At 50.2% G+C, this 16,937-nt stretch overlaps 1 protein-coding gene across 2 annotated transcripts in view; it reads left to right on the top strand.

The window, feature by feature from the left end:
- NPAS2 (neuronal PAS domain protein 2) overlaps positions 1-16,937 on the top strand; it is a 176,689-nt gene that overhangs the window by 144,613 nt on the left and 15,139 nt on the right. For both annotated transcript variants that reach the window (XM_030921647.1, XM_030921648.1), the window contains exons 10-16: positions 55-161; positions 2,357-2,504; positions 5,007-5,091; positions 8,874-9,015; positions 9,517-9,626; positions 11,772-11,861; positions 16,241-16,387. In XM_030921647.1, coding sequence (XP_030777507.1) covers positions 55-161; positions 2,357-2,504; positions 5,007-5,091; positions 8,874-9,015; positions 9,517-9,626; positions 11,772-11,861; positions 16,241-16,387 — 829 coding nt within the window. The remainder of the gene's footprint in view (positions 1-54; positions 162-2,356; positions 2,505-5,006; positions 5,092-8,873; positions 9,016-9,516; positions 9,627-11,771; positions 11,862-16,240; positions 16,388-16,937) is intronic.

Here is a 16,937-nt window from a genome sequence, read left to right as displayed (position 1 = left end):
GAGTCCTGCAGTGTGTCTCCTCCCTGATGACAAGTCCTCTTTGTCCTTGTGCAGAGCCCCTCCAATCATAGGATACCTGCCTTTTGAAGTGCTGGGAACCTCAGGCTATGACTACTACCACATCGATGACCTGGAGCTCCTGGCCAGGTGCCACCAGCACCGTGAGTACCACTGCCCAGCCCAGGCATGGGGGCCTTGTGTTCACTCCAGTGGGGCCCGGCAGCAGGGCTCTAGGACTCCAGATGTCTCTGCTCGTTACCTGGTTTCTTTTTAAGGTGGGGAACTTGGTTTTCTCTGAGATGATCTGGGGGCATGGTGGAGGCCCCTTACCTGCATCTACCCCCATGTCAGGTTTTCACCTGGAATTCACTTGGCCCCAAACCCTAGCACCTTCCCACTGTCATCCAGACAGGCGCCCTGTTGAACCCTAATTAAGAAACTAAGGTGATGCAGGGACTTTTTTTTAAGTTATGCATTTCAGAGATAAAATACCGGGTTCTCATAACTGTTCTTTCATCAGCAGATATGTATTTCTCGCTAACCATAGGCCGGATACTGAGTAGCCCGGCAGATGGGGGCGATCAGTACCTACTTGCTGTCCTGCAGGGCAGGTCTGCTGGGAAAGCCAGAAATGGATGACTTTGTGGGATGTGGTTGGTGCACTGAAGGGGATGCACACAGCATATTGGGAGACTCAAGAGGACCCTCACAGCTGGGTTCAGGGAAGGCTCTTTGCCACAGAAGAGGGGAACACATTAGCAAATGTATGGGAGATGGGACTTACGATGTGGGGGAGTGAGAACTACAAGCTTGTCCAAGTTCTCACTTAGCAAGTGGCTTTAAGAATGAACCACTTAAAGCTGTATTTTCAGTGCCAACTCTTAACTTTAAACAGGAACACTGACCTGTTGATCCTGATGCATGAACTGACCACTAACATTGTGCTTTAAAAGATGCCTCACCTGTAGTACCCATGAGAACTTTTTTTTTGAGACAGATTCTCGCTCTGTCACTCAGGCTGGAGTGCAGTGGCGCAATCTCAGCTCACTGCAAGCTTCGCCTCCCGGGTTCAAGCGATTCTCCCGCCTCAGCCTCCGGAGTAGTTGGGATTACAGGCACGTGCCACCACGCCCAGCTAATTTTCTGTATTTTTAGTAGAGATAGGGTTTCACCATGTTGGTCAGGCTGGTCTCAAACTCCTGACTTCAAGTGATCTGCTCACCTCGGCCTCCCAAAATGCTTGGATTACAGGCGTGAGCCACCGTGTCTGGCCAGAACTTTCTCTTCTGTGGAGAGGGAAGGAAGAATAGGCTTGAGTTCCATCTGGATCGGCTGTTAGAATTTAAAGCTAATCATTAAAACTGTAACTTGTTGCTCCTCAAAAGTGTGGTCTAGGACCATGCTGCATAGGCATCATGGGAAGGATGCTACACTTGTAGAATCAGGCCTACTCAATCAGGGTGTCTATTTTAACAAGATCCCCAAGTGAAGAATGACGTTCAGCATTTGAAAGGCTTCTCAATGGCTGGGGCAAGAGGTCTTTGCTCTGTGGCGGCCACACCCTCAATCTGCTGGGCTTCTCTCCTCTTCAGAGAGTCCCATTCTCCAAGTCGGTGTCCTTTTGTGGCATTAGTTTCCTAGTTGAGATTTCTCTTAACCATTTACCTAAAGAGGTACTAAATTCCAGGCACTATGGCAATAAAACCCAAATCGTTCTTCTTCCTTGAATCCGTAGTCCATCTTTCTGCCCTGCCCAGGCTTGATACACCGTCAGCCTCCATTCCGCTCTGGACACCCCTGGAGGAGCCACCAACAGACATCACGATGGGGGGCTCCAGCGGCTCTGGGGAAGGAGGAAGCCTGGGGTGGAGGCATCTGTCCTCGACTCTTTATTTGAGAACTGTGTCAGCTGTGCATGAACCGCTGACTGACAGCCACAGAGTCCGTCCAGAGGTTGCTGGCTGGCAGGTCTGTTTTCGGGCCAATTCTGGATGCTCTCTCCTGGGCTCCTGCAGCTCCAGAGACAGCCCTGCCTGCCGCGGGAAGATGAGCAGCAGGCAAACCTGGGCCTGTTTCATTAAACCTGCAGTTTGAAAATCTGTCTGCATCTGCCCTTATTTGAGGATCTCTTTAAGCTTCTGAGCATTTGGGAAAGTATATGGATCACTCTTCTACTGTTTAAGAATTCATGACAGTGTACCATGATCCTGATACTTACTTAAAATACAGGGCAACCGGGGAAACAAGCCATGTTTGGTATTGTCCTTTTGAAAGCTGATCTTAACAATAACTCCGGGGGAAAGGATCACTTTTATATTAACATTGGTTATATGCAGAATCCATTTTCTACTCACAGTGATGCAGTTTGGCAAAGGGAAGTCGTGTTGCTACCGGTTTCTGACCAAAGGTCAGCAGTGGATTTGGCTGCAGACTCACTATTACATCACCTACCACCAGTGGAACTCCAAGCCCGAGTTCATCGTGTGCACACACTCGGTGGTCAGGTACCGTGCACGGGCAGGGGTGCGGCTGTGTCCTTGTCACACCTCGGCGGGGTACAGGGTGGCCCCTGATGGCCGAGTCAGATCAGTAGTCACTCAGGTGTTCCCCATTTCGAGGATCAAGCCCAGGCCATCCCCTGCCATTAACAGCACAATTCCCAGAGCTCAGCTCGCTTCCGGGCACCACTGGCTCTGTCCTCCCAGGGCTGAGACTCCTTTTAAGCTCTCAGTCAGGCCCCTTTGAACGCCTCATGGACTCTCGCAGGCTGCCAGGATATTACTTAGTAAGTGACTGCTTCACTGACCTACTTACATATTTTCCCATCTCCATCCAACCCACAGCCTTCCCTTGTTCCTGCTTTGAGTAGAAAATTTAAATTTTACCTCTAAATAACTCAAACACATATTCCCCTTTATTTTTAATGCTTTAAAAACCCCTGCTGGCAACTGAGGCAGTGTTGGGGAAACAGCCTGGCTGCCAGTGGGTGCAGGTTCCTGGGAGGTCCCTGCTGGCCTCAGGGAGCCCTCCACCCAGGGCGGGTGAGCAGGACTTCAAAGAGACGCACCGTGGCCAGGGTTTCATAGACACCGCCTTTGTGGGTCACTGCTCCCAAGGATGAAGGGGAAAATGGTCCTCTCCCGCACTACAGAATTTTAAGAACGTAAATTAGTTTTAAGCTGGCCTACAGAAAAGCCTTGGAGAAGGGCAAAGAAAGAAAAGTTGGAAGGACAGCATGCCTTTTTTTTTTTTTTTTTTTTTTTTTAAACTTTAAGTTCTGGGATTCATGTACAGAATGTGCAGGTTTGTTACACAGGTATACATGTGCTTTGGTGATTTGCTGCACCTGTCAACCCATCATTTAGGTTTTAAACCCCACATGCATTAGGTATTTGTCCTAATGCTCTCCCTCCCTTTGTCCCCTACCACCCCCACCACCCACAGGCCCTGGTATGTGTTGTTCCCCTCCCTGTGTCCATGTGTTCTCATTGTTCAACTCCCACTTATGAGTGAGAACATGTGGTGTTTGGTTTTCTGTTCCTGTGTTAGTTTGCTGAGGATGATGGCTTCCAGCTTCACCCATGTTCCTGCAAAGGACATGAACTCATTCTTTTTTATGGCTGCATAGTATTCCACAAATTAGAAAAACCTACTTTAAATTTCATATGCATTTCTTATATAAGCCACTTGCTGCTTGATAATGGATGTTTCGAGAAATGTGTCATTAGGTGATTTTGTCATCATGCAAACATCATAGAGTGTACTGGACACACTAGATGGTGTGGTACCTTGGCCATACCGTATAGTGTATTATTCCTAGGCTACACGCCTGTACAGCATGCTGTTGTGCTGAACACTACAGGTAGTCATAGCACAGGTGTAAGTGTGCATCTAAACGCATCTGAACACAGAAAAGGTACAGTAAAAATACGGCGTTCCAGTCTTTGGGAACCACTAATGTCCCATAAGCACATGACTATATATATGTAACAGACACTGTGCACACACACACACACCCCATACATACATCAGGTCACCAAACCAGGCATTCTTCCTTAACATGCAGAATAGGGGAGAAACACTAGTTTTCAGCAGCCAATGACCCTGATTGACCACACTTCGTGCCCTCGCTCAGGGACTTGATCTTGGATTCCCAGCCCACCACTGGGCATGCAGGAGCAGTGGTCTCTGACTCCATGGCAGCCACCTGTTGCCACCCAGCCTGGTCCTCTGCCTGAAGGCCTCCTACCCCCAGGGAAGGCTGGGCAGCTCTGACCCCTCGCTCTTTAGGCTGTGCCCTCTACCAGCTCTTCTTCTCCATCCTCCACCTCTCAAATCCTTGGAAGAAACTCTCAGAGAAAGGAGGGAGAGAACAGAGTGAATGAATCAGGTGGCAGGCATTCCAGAGGCCCAGGAGCCACGTCGGGGTCTCCACACCCAGGGCAGAGGCACCATGGGATCACTTAGGCATCACTGGGTTGAGTGGATTTACCCACACTCCTGAAAAGTGGGCCTGTGGGCTCATCTACGGTCTGGATTTGGCTGTTCCTGCGTTTGTTTGAGAGGAAACTTTCTGAGAAATGGAACTACTAAAAAAGTTTCGTGTCACTCTTCCATATGCACGGTCCAGACTGAGCAGGTTTCAAGAAAGGCTTCTAATTATTTAAAGGCAGCAGCTTATCCCATAGATGAAAATGGGTTTTTTAAAGACAATTACAATTGGAGATTTCAGGGAAGTAAAAAGAATAGTAAATGAGAGGGGAATAAAGACATCCTAGAAATAAAAAGATGTTGAACGTCATATTGTAAGTCATTCAGGTGGAATTTAAGGCAGAGAATGACGCTCATTCCTTCCAACAAGTCGCAGGCTAGGCTCCTCTGTGTTGACTGTTGTGGGGGGCAAGGGTTACCTAGAGAACCTCGATGTACCTTGCAGTCTGTTCAGGGGGTGTTGTCCCGTCCTGGAATGCTCCATCTCCACTGCGGTCTCTTAATTTCCTGTGCAGTTATGCAGATGTCCGGGTGGAAAGGAGGCAGGAGCTGGCTCTGGAAGACCCGCCATCCGAGGCCCTCCACTCCTCAGCACTAAAGGTATGGCCATCCCCGCTAGATGGATACAGCCAAGGCTGATGCAGCCAACCAGTCTCTGCCACAAGGGTTTATTTTCATCAATGGAAGGACACATCCAAGCTGTGCAGGAGGCTGAGGTAGGAGGATCCCTTGAGGCCATCACATGGAGGCTATGGTGAGCTCTGATTGTGCCACCATACTCCAGCCTGGATGACAGAGTAAGACTCTATCTCAAAAAAAAAAAAAGAAAGAAAGAGCCTGCAGAGCTGGGTTACACACAGCCCCTGGACTCAAGGCATGGCTCGGCGACTTTCCAGCCTTACAAGCATGGCTCCAGTGAGTCCACTGGGCATTTCCTCCACAGATAAGACACGGGGGAGTTCCTCCCTCCCCTGCTGGGTTGTGGAGGAATTCCAGAGTCCCTGGTCTTCCTTTGCTTGAGGGCCATGGCACCGCCTCCAGGACCCAGGCACCCTCTCCAGGACGCAGGCACCCGATGGGGAGACTGCCCTCGCACACCATCCTCCCTGTCACCTGTGCTTTCTATTTCTGTGTTCAGGTGTCTTGGTGAACATCATGCTGGAACCAGCTCGGGGTCAGGGAGCCCTGCTTTAGAAAGGCATTCCCTCCACAGAGCCCCTTCCGTCCTTCCTTCCACACTGAGCCCTCTGCTCCCCTCTGCCTAGCCAGACGTCTCCTTGTCCCTGCTCCTGGGCCACAGCTCCTGGGAACCTTAGGGACCATCTGCAAGTAGACTAGAGCCCTGTTCCTCAGAGTCCATTCTTAAAGCAGACACAAATGTTGGGAGAAAAGGAAAAAAAGCAAGAAAGGGAGGGAGTGTTGTATTTCATCGAAGTTAAGGAAGCTGTCAACTGGAAGATCCACATGAATTTTTCTTTTTTTCTTTTCTTTTTTTTTTTTTTTTTTTTTTTTTTTGAGACAAAGTCTCACTTTGTTGCCCCAGCTTGAGCGCAATGGTGCAGTCTCGATCTCGGCTCACTGCAACCTCCACCTCCCGGATCAAGCAATTCTCCTGCTTTAGTCTCCCAAATAGCCGGGATTACAGGTGCCCGCCACCACACCCGGCTAATTTTTGTGTCTTTTATAGAGACAGGGTTTCACTGTGTTGGCCAGGCTGGTCTCGAACTCCTGACCTCAAGTGATCTTCCCGCCTCAGCTTCCCACAGTGCTGGGATTGCAGGCGTGAGCCACCATGCCTGGCCTCCATGTGATTTTTTTTCTCCCACTAAGAGAAAAATTGCTGCCAACCAATCTCTGAAACAAGAGTTTCTTTTCATCAAGGGAAGGACATGTCTTAATTTCAGAAGTATTCAAATGTGAGTGCTGGAGAGGGGACTACCTCTTAAAATTGATGAAGCTCAACTTCCAGGGGGCCCAGTGACCCCAAATCCAGAGCCTTGGGCCAGAGGCTGGTGCCACAGCAGTGGTCCAGCCTTGCAGGCTGTCTGTGGTCCAACAGAAGCATCTCTTACCCCTGAAGGGCCAAGTTGGGAGGAAGGAGAAATACCCTTTCAAGATCAGAGAGCAGTGGGTGCCTTGGCACAGCCTCCCCGGCTGCTGTGTCGTGTGGTGGTGTGTTCCATGGCAATTGATCACCAGCGCGCTGATAGGACGCAGCTGACATTGTTTATGGAAGTGTTTATTACCCAGCCCTGTCACACTATACATTATGTATCATGTCATAGAAGGGAATTCAGCTGCTAATAGGCAGATGTTAGACACACCATACATCATGGCTGAAGAACAGGTGTAGTGTGTATCATCCAGTCAGAAATTTATCATTGAGGTTTCTGATCCTTGGGGAGTACTGGAGCCCTGTGAAAGAATGTCTTCTCATCAAAATGCACATATGTATAGATATAAACACAATCACCGGGCGCGGTGGCTCATGCCTGTAATCCCAGCACTTTGGGAGGCTGAGGCAGGGAGATCACAAGGTCAGGAGTTCGAGACCAGCCTGACTAACATGGAGAAACCCAGTCTCCACAAAATACAAAATTAGCTGGGCGTGGTGGCGCGCACCTGTAATCCCAGCTGTTTGGGAGGCTGAGGCTGGAGAATCACTTGAATCCCAGAGGCAGAGGTTGCAGTGAGCCAAGATGGCACCACTGCACTCTAGTCTGGGCAACAGAGTGAGACTCAGTCTCAAAGAAAATAATAACAAAAATACAAACACAATCTTGGGCACTGGGTTAAGAAATCCCTTTAAAGTAAAAGCTGCCACCAAATCTCCCAAACTATCTGTGATGTTGAACCAGTTTGGTTTTTATAGCTTTGCTGTCTGTCACTGTCCAGTGCATTTGTAAAATGCAGATTCCTCCTGTGTGTGGATGTGATGTGCAGAGATGTCAAATGGGCATCAAAGTCCCTCTGTGCTTATGCTCACTTCCTGGACCGACTTCTCTGCTGACTAGGAACACGTAATTCACAAAGAGCCGTGTCCTGGGACCCCGCTCTAAGGAGCCTGGTCAAAGGGAAACTGTAACCAAGCAGCAAGGTCCCCAAATTGCCATTTACCTCAGCACATCCAGCCACATCTGGTATTTCTGTTTTGCACAAAGGCCCGTAGGTCACATGTCAGTCACTTCAGCCCTACTGTACGCACACAGCGTCCACCCCCACTGCAGCCGTGACACAAAAGAAAAAACAGCCACACAGATGCACACATGGGATTTCATACCCAAGGCCATGGGACACAGACCAGCCCATTGACGTAGCCCAGAGATGCTGGCAGTTTCCATTCTTCTAAGATTAGGTAGGAATGCGGCTCAGGAGGGTAGTCACTGTTTTGTTTTCTTCTTTAGCTTAAAAATGATCCCAGCCTTTGTTTTGTTTATTATTATTTTTCTAGACCTTGTCTCACTATGTTGCCCAGGCGCCCAGGCTGGAGTGCAGTGGCATGATCTCAGCTCATTGCAACCTCTGTCTCCAAAGTTCAAGCTGTTCTCCTGCCTCAGCCACCCAAGTAGCTGGGATTACAGGCGCCTGCCACCACATCCAGCTAATTTTTATATTTTTAGTAAAGACGGTGTTTCACCATGTTGGCCAGGCTGGTCTCGAACTCCTGACCTCAAATGATCCGCCTGCCTCAGCTGAGATTACAGGCATGAGCCACCGCGCCCAGCCCCAACACAACCCATTTTCATGTGCCTATAAGAGCTAAGCCACAGAGGATGGAAAAACAGTCCCTCAGAGTCAGACGGTCACAGCTGCTTTCTCGTCACACTGTATTTGAGGCAGAGACATCCTGAGAGCCAGGGTCAGTCAGGAACGAGAGGTTAAAAGACAAGCGACCCCTTGCCCTCACTGGTTCTCCACTCCAGGGGACACTGAGGCTGCAGAGAATGAGTCACAGGAGAAAGCGTGGGAAAGACCCAGGAAGGTCCAAAGGCACCTGTCCCACTGGATGAGTTTACAATCCACTGCCAGCAGCAACCTTATTTCTAGAACTCTTTCCCTCTTCTTGGAAAGTCAAGATGCTGGGTGGTGAGGTGACAATGTTGTGGACAAAATAAAATGCAAAGTCAGTTATGAAAATATAAACAATAAAAACCAAAGGCAAGAAAGGGTAATAAACACTGCTCTTCGGCTGCAAGCCTCTGGGGCTTTAGGTTACATGTATGTATATACACTACCCAAGCGTCTTTGGAATCGTCCCTAAACAACTATGGTATTTGTCTCAGCAGCTTCTGAGGTTGTCGACATATTTAGAACTAAAGTCACACCCAGTGATTCTTTCCTCTGGATGCTGACATGAGGACTGTTTGATGTGTCTGTTTCAGGACAAGGGCTCAAGCCTGGAACCTCGGCAGCACTTTAATGCACTCGACGTGGGTGCCTCGGGCCTTAATACCAGTCATTCGCCATCAGCTTCCTCAAGAAGTTCCCACAAATCCTCACACACAGCCATGTCAGAACCCACCTGTGAGTGCAAGTCCATGGATGGGGAGTGGCACGGGGGATGCCATCGGACCAGAGGGACAGCCCCACAGAGGGTCCCCGGGCAGTCTGTGCCTCCGACAGAGGTTGCCATGCAGTCTAGACTCCTCCTTTCCTTTCCCAGACTTCCCGCCTTCTGATCACCTCTCCACACTCTGGTATCCATTCCGTGCCAAGCCAAGACCTTGAGTGGGTGGTGCACAGATCTGATCCCTTGGCTGCTTTTAGTAATTCTGGGGAGGGATCTGATCAGGCAGCTCACTGGACCAAGCAGCAGAAATGAAGTTCTGGGAGTGTTTGTGGTTTCTCCTGCCTGCTGCCAGGCTGGGCTTCTGTGGTTCACCTCAACCCTGCATGGTGGACTTCCTTTGTCAGCGATCCCAACTGAGCTCTTGTGTTAGCACACCACGGTCATGGGTCTCCTCTTCGGATGAGTACATGCTAAGTACGTCTAAGTTAGGAAGGTCATTCGTTGCTTTCTTACAGCCACTCCCACCAAGCTGATGGCAGAGGCCAGCACCCCGGCTTTGCCAAGATCAGCCACCCTGCCCCAAGAGTTACCTGTCACTGGGCTCAGCCAGGCAGCCACCATGCCGGTAAGTGGGTGACCCCAAACTCCTCCACGGGAATACACCACAAAGTGGTGGGGGCTGCAGAGCCACAGGCGATGTGCTGCGTCTGCCCAGAGGATCCTCTTACTTAGGGATTGAGAGTGTAGGGTGGCAGATGGGGGTGGGAAGTTAAGTAATTTAATTGGCAACTAATTTTAAACATTTGCATGACAAAATTAACATGGATGCATATCCATAGAATACAAAATCCAAGTGAATTTTAAGGATAAAAGGCAAAACTGCAAACCCGGGGTCATACCGTCATACCCCTAGAGCCTCTGAGGCTACACAATTAGGATTCTTCTGTTTCAAATCCCCTTTCATGCTGGTGTAAATGTTTGAGCAGCTCAGTGGCAACAAAAATGTACCTCTGCACATATCAGGTAGGACCCGACCCCAACGTGTGCCAGATCCTTCCAGAACGTCAGGGGATGCATGGCCCTGAGAAAGCGCACTGGCCATGTGTAAAGTCGCTGGCATGTACCACTCTGGTCATCTATTGCCAGGTAGCAAACTACACCTAACTTAGTGGCCTAAAGCAACCATGTGTATCAAGTTCATGGAGCCTGGGTCAGGAATTCCGAAAGGGCATCATGGGGATGGCACTTCTCTGCTCCTTGGTGTCAGGGGTCTCATGGGCCTAGGCTACAGAACCCCCTCCTCCAGATGGTGTCTGCACATGAATGTCCAGCACCCAGGCTGGGTGGCTGAGGGCTGGGCTCATCCGAGGCCCTCCGTCATCGACTTGCACAGGCCTCTCAAGCCTTAGGCTGCTCCTGGCATGGTGGTGGACTCCGGGTTCCAAGAGGAGACATCTGGAGAGGCAGGCAGGAGCCATGCAGCCCTCTGTGACCTAGCCATGGAAGTCAGCATAGTGTCACAACTGCCATACCTCTTGGTCAAAGCAGTCCCGAGCTCACCCATCGAGAGGGATAAAGACCTCCACTTCTAGATGAGAGAAGTAGCCAGGAATTTTAGGGGCCACCTCCAGATAGTTGCCAAGCCCCTCCCACCCACACTTCACTGTCACTTTGGAGATGGAGTGAACGTTCCACCTTCCTGCCTGCTGTCTCCATAAAGGCTTTGCGCACCCTGCTTGAGAAGCTTGGGCGATGCGTTTCATTTTCAAGTAGAACATGGCAAAGACCACTTATTTTCTCTCCAGCCACCTCCAGATGCGCTTGCAAGCTGTGCCTGCCATTCTTCTAGACTCTCCTGTCCAGTGTGACTCACTCTGCCAACAATGGAGGCCCAGAGTGCTTCCGTCTCCTCCCAGCTGTGCAGGGAAACCGAGCCCAGACCAGCTTCTGGTTCAGCCCTGTGCCTAGGACTTCTCACTGAAACAAGGTCTCCTGGTGTCATTCCCTCCCAGTGCTGTCCTGGGTGACACTTTCCATTTGAGCTGCTTTTTATATAGGCCCTAGCAACTAGGGGCCATATCGGAATAACTTGAGACGAGTCCTTTCACTGTTCTTTTTAAAAAAAACCACTAGCCTGTGAAGCAGAGTGTTTCATTTCTTGTTCCTATACATTGTCTCCCCCACCCACCCCAGTGATCAGGGAACACAGATGTGACTCAGCTCACTTCCCCGGAGTCTCTCAAAAGGTTCTGGATAGAGGCTGGTGAAATTGCCCCAGTCCTCACCGCCTGGATGAGTTCTTGAACAAACATGCATGGTCTGTCCCTCTGTATCAGCACTGAGCAGAAAAGATACGGATGCACGGGCCAGCTCATGGTAGCAGTTCACGCACATCGTCCTGCTTGATGGCACCACTAAGAATTAATCCATTTGGGAGGAGGGCAACCAAATCCACCCAAGGCGGAGTCCAGGACGGCAGGCAAGGGAAGGGAAACGGAGCTGAGCTACCAGGCTTGGGCGGGTAGCAGCAGCCTGGCAGAGCACACTGTGGTGGGGCGGGAGCCTGCACCGGTTGTGCGGGGGCTCTGCCTGTGTGCCCTGCATGGGAAGCAGTGCAGCCAGGGAACAGACACCTATACTTTCTAGAAGTCTTGACTTTCAGCTGTTCACCCCAGTGTGGAACGCAGAGAACCCACTGGACCAAGAGACCACATCCCTGTCTCCTGGAACGGCAGAAGCAGTGGTAACAAAGTCCCTTTCTCTCCCACAGGCCCCTCTGCCTTCCCCATCGTCCTGCGACCTCACACAGCAGCTCCTGCCTCAGACCATTCTCCAGAGCACACCCGCTCCCATGGCACAGGTGAGTCTGGGACCCAGGGAAGGGCAGCCGCTCTCAAGCCAGCAGCCCGCAGTGTGCTGCGCTGACGGTCTTGTGTACTTACTTGGGTACCAACCAAGGCCCTGATGTGGGGGAATGTCCCTCCTGATGTGCATGTGGCCTGTGTCCAGCATGAGGTTCCCCCCACACCCACCCTCTGTTCTCCAAGTTCTTTTTTCTGGTGTCTGGGTTTTTCTTTTTTTAAATTTCAATAGTTTTGGGGGAACAGGTGGTGTTTGGTTATATGGATAAGTTCCTTAGTGGTGATTTCTGAGATTTTGTGTGCCTGTCACCTGAGTAGTGTACACTGCACCCAATATGTAGTCCTTTATGCCTCATGCCCCTCACCCTTCCTCCCACCAGCCCCAAAGTCCAGTATTTCATTCTTATGCCTTTGTGGCCTCATAGTTTAGCTCCCACTTAGAAGTGAAAACATATGATATTTGGTTTTCCATTCCTGAGTTGCTTCACTTACAATAATGACCTCCAGCTCCATCCAAGTTGCTGCAAAAGTCCAGGGTTTGTTTTTTTAATTCTTTTAACAGTCTCTGTTCACCTCTTTGCCACTTTTCCACATTCCTCTTGTTCTTTACGACTCCCAATTGGCCGTGGTGTTTTAGAAAAGGTGTGAATTGGGCTGCATGTCATAGAAAGACTGAAAGGATCTAAAACCCGTGAGTCCAGCACTATAAATAGCACATTTGTTTAAAAAAAGAAAGAAAAGAGAGGGATTACGGCTTTGCTGAGTAATTCCATCCTTGTTTCAACAACATTCGGTGAGTTACTATTTGGGTCAGTCAGTGAGCGAGGTGTTAGGGATGTAAAGATGTAAGTCAGCCCTTGCTTTTAGTACTCAGAACTAAAGGGAGAGACAGGCATGTAAACAGAGACGCCGCCGTGGCAGGGCATGCGTTTTTATAGAACCATGAAGGAAATACTCTGCCCAGGGAAGTCTGACGTGGCTTCCTGGAGGAGATGACGCTTGACTTGGCCTTGAAAGGTGGGTAGGAGCTTGCCAGATGGTGCGGCAGGGGGACAGCAGGGATGTACTTCAGCAGGGAGTAATGAACACGGGGAGTGACAAACCCTGCCCAGGCCTGAGCTCTGACTTCAGGTCCCTCATAGGAGACTTAGCTCTGCCCAGACCATGGCCACAAGCTAGAGCTGCGTCCCAGATGGTGGTTCAGCAGCAGGTGCCCCTCTCTGTCTTGGCACACATCTGTCACCACTGATGAAAACTATTTTGGAACATATGCCCTCTTAGTGGGGCACTCTCATGCATTCCTGGAGTAAGACACGTGCTAAGGCGTGCTGCTTGCTAGAGTGAGGCTTAAGGAGTGGTGTAAAAGCTGGCCTTCTGGGATCTACTCATTAAAACTGCCTATATTCACCCTCATCAGGCCAAAAATAATAATAATAATAAAAAAGCCCTGAATAATGTTTTTCTCTTTACATTTCCAAGGCATATTTGGTATGAAATTAGTAACTTTTTAATCCAAAGGGGGCATAAAATGAAGATGTCTTTACTTCTGGGTCTTGCATTATAAAGAATGTCTGTGTTTATAAGACACAAGGGTGTGGTGCAGTCCCTTTTGGAATTCTGATTTTTCATCTATTGAACTTCTTAGTCTGCCATATGTACTATATTTAATCATAACTATATTCTTTTTATTTATTTATTTATTTTTGAGACGGAGTTTTGCTCTTGTCGCCCAGGCTGGAGTGCAATGGCAGCATCTTGGCTCACTGCAACCTCCGCCTCCTGGGTTTCAGCGATTCTCCTGCCTCAGCCTCCCAAGTAGCTGGGAATTACAGGAATGCGCCCCACCACGCCTGGCTAATTTTGTATTTTTTGTAGAGATGGGGTTTCACCATGTTGGCCAGGCTGGTCTTGAATTCCTGACCTCAGGTGATCCGCCCACCTCGGCCTCCCAAAGTGCTGGGATGACAGGCGTGTGCCACGGCGCCCAGCCAGTAACTATATTCTCTAAGACATCCCTGCATAATACTGACTTTCCAAGCCACACAGTTCTTCCCATACCCACTGCGTGTGAAACAATGAGATTCTGGGGTTTTTCCTCTCACTCCCCTCACCCTTCAGGGAAAGGAGGGAAAAATGAAATCCAAAATCTCAGGAGTGGTTATCTGGGTCACTGCTGGTTTTCCAAAAAGCCTCTTTCTTCATACTGTGGTTCTAAACTGTCTTTAAATTAGAGTAGATCTCTTTATCAAAAACATCACCATCAAGAAGGTAAGGAGGGCCCCATGATGGGGTGTCTGGCAGGCCTTGAAAAAATCAGAATAACGTGAGAGGCAGCTACCACCTCCTAACCCAGCCCGTCACCTCTCCCTTTCCAAGCCAGCTCGGCCCCCATAAGCCGCCTCCACTGCAGGTGGAAGGGGCAACCCTGAGTTTCCCAACTTTGTAGAACCTGCCAGAGAAGCTTTTGTGTTTTGTTAAATACCTGCGATCGCTCGTTTGTTTTCTCCATCGAATTCTCTTTCAAAATCCTCGCAGAGTGGTCTAATTAGTCACAATCTGACTGGGATTTTTGTGAGTCTGGGATAGCGCAGGTATTTTTTTTAATTTATATATATATATATATATATTTTTTTTTTTCCCAGACAGAGTCTCACTCTATTGCCCAGGCTGGAGTGCAGTGGTGCAATCTTGGCTCACTGCAACCTCCGCCTCCCGGGTTCAAGTGATTCTCCTACCTCAGCCTCCTGAGTAGCTGGGATTACAGGTGCCCGCTACCACACCTGGCTAATTTGTGTATTTTTTAGTAGAGATGGGGTTTCGCCATGTTGGCCAGGCTGGTCTCAAACTCCTGACCTCAGGTGATCCGCCCACCTCGGACTCTCAAAATGCTGGGATTACTGGCGTGAGTCACCACCCCCGGCCCAGCGCAGGTATTTTTAAATGCATGGGTAGCAACAGAACCTTCCTTTTAAAGGAAGTCTGAGGTCAAAGCTGCTCTGGTCAAGGTGGGAGTGTCTTGTGGGCAAAACTCGTTGGCCACGCTTAGCTCCTAAGACTTGGGATTTGCATGTTGGTGCTGCCACCATCTCGCTGTGTGACTTCCAGCAGGGTGCAGCCTCTTGCGGTGGCATGAGCTCGTTGTGAAGAAGTGTAACACACATACCTCTACTTGCCTGGGGCAGCAGCTGGCACCTGAGGGTCTCTGCAAATGTCAGCACCTGCTATTCTTATTCTTGCTGGTTCTTTTTATTATTATTTCGCTGCCTCAGAAGCTATGCTTTCAGTTATTTCATCCTATCTGTTTCTCAACTCTCCTGGTCTCCTTGCTTCTCTGTGTCTGGGAGGTCAAAGGGCAGAGGAAAAGAGAGAGGCCCTGGGGGCATTTGCAAAAGACAGTGGCCGGGAAACAGACTAAGGAGATTGTTGGGCTAGAGATTGAGGGAGTGGAGGCCAAGTCATGGTGAAAAGGGAGAGAGAGAAAAACAAAATGAATCTAGCAAACTCATTTGCCTCAAGATACGGGAGTCACAGCCCCAGAGAGCCCAGAGCAGGGGCTACAGGCCCCTCCTGCCATCCCTCCCAGTGTTTCCTGCAAGCAGAGGAGCCTGTGTTGAGGGTGACGGGACAGGAGGCAGAGACCACCTGCAAGTTTTGTAAGGCCGGCCTCCTTTCCCAGAAAGGATTAAGGGTCCGAAGGAAGGGGAGGCCCAAAACAATCACCCTGTCTTTACCTCAAGGTCACACTGGAGAGGGGGACCCTCAGGGTAAAGACCGGGTGATTGTTTTGTTCTTTTTTTGCACAGATTTCAGAGACATGCGTAGTAGCAAGTAAGCCTGGAGTGGGGAGGGTGAGGGGAATAAGTCCTTTATGATCCCAGGCTGGTTTGGAGAGAGCCAGGATCAGATTTAGGATAATGACCAGACCCACAAATGCCTGTGAAGCTGTCACATACAAACTGCTATGCCCTAAATGAGGGGGAAAAGGGACTCTCTGATGCCCTGCTTTTGACATTCATCTCCAAAACCATTTGTTCATCTCTCCAAATTTGGAATATCAGTTTGTAAACATTGCTTACAAAATCCTGTCCCGATTCTGTGGCCCTCCCAGACTGCAGGGCAGTAAGTCAGGTCTGCAGATTCAGGCGGGCCTGCTGTCATAGCCAGCCTGAGAAAGACTGGCACAGGAGCCCCAGGGATGCCCAGACCTCATCTGCAGCCCCTGTTCACTGCCCAGGACCCAGCCACGGGCTCCTTAGGGACCCTGGGAAAGACGGCTAAGGGACGGAAATGAAGTGTACAGACTGAGCAGCAGCAAGATCTGCCTGCAAGGCTGAAATAACTCTTTCATCTGGTTATGTTTTTCGGCTCCACCTTGAAGTTTTCGGCACAGTTCAGCATGTTCCAGACCATCAAAGACCAGCTAGAGCAGCGGACGCGGATCCTGCAGGCCAATATCCGGTGGCAACAGGAAGAGCTCCACAAGATCCAGGAGCAGCTCTGCCTGGTCCAGGACTCCAACGTCCAGGTGATCCCCTTCCCGGATTGGCCTCTGTCCCTGCTGCCGAATGGGGAGGGGTCCTGCCACCATTTCCAGGCAGCCAGGACTTCCTCCCAAGCCCTGTGCACTGCCCTGCCAAGCCCCCATTTGCTTATGAAAGCATACTGCAGTCTCCGCAAAGGACAAGGAATAAACCCCGGTCCTCATCCCTGCCTCCGGGCCACACCCTGATGTCTTCCCTCGCCCCTCACTCTGGCAGGCACATCTACTCGCTGCCTCCACCTGCGTTTGCACTTGTGCACTTGGCGTTGGATTGCCCTGCGTGGATGCCTGCCTCGGTCCTGGGTAGCACCTCCCTGCACCTCTGTAACTTTGCTTTCCTAGCTCCCAGGCCAGGCTGCCATCAGGAGGAGATGGAAGCAGCTCTGCTGTTTCTCATCCAACGCAGGCATCCAGGGAGATGTGGGAGACGATGATATCCATATCACAGCCTACTGGAGGCTGCAGAGGGAGCTAGGTGTCACCCCATTTGTGGTGTGCCAGCAGGGAGGCTCTGCAAGCCCCAGCAGCGGCAGCT

Source organism: Rhinopithecus roxellana, chromosome 17 (genome assembly GCF_007565055.1).
Source record: "Rhinopithecus roxellana isolate Shanxi Qingling chromosome 17, ASM756505v1, whole genome shotgun sequence".
In the NCBI taxonomy this organism is placed as follows: Eukaryota; Metazoa; Chordata; class Mammalia; order Primates; family Cercopithecidae; genus Rhinopithecus; species Rhinopithecus roxellana.
Note: the sequence above shows the minus strand (reverse complement) of the source record. Positions and strands in the feature narration are given on the sequence as shown.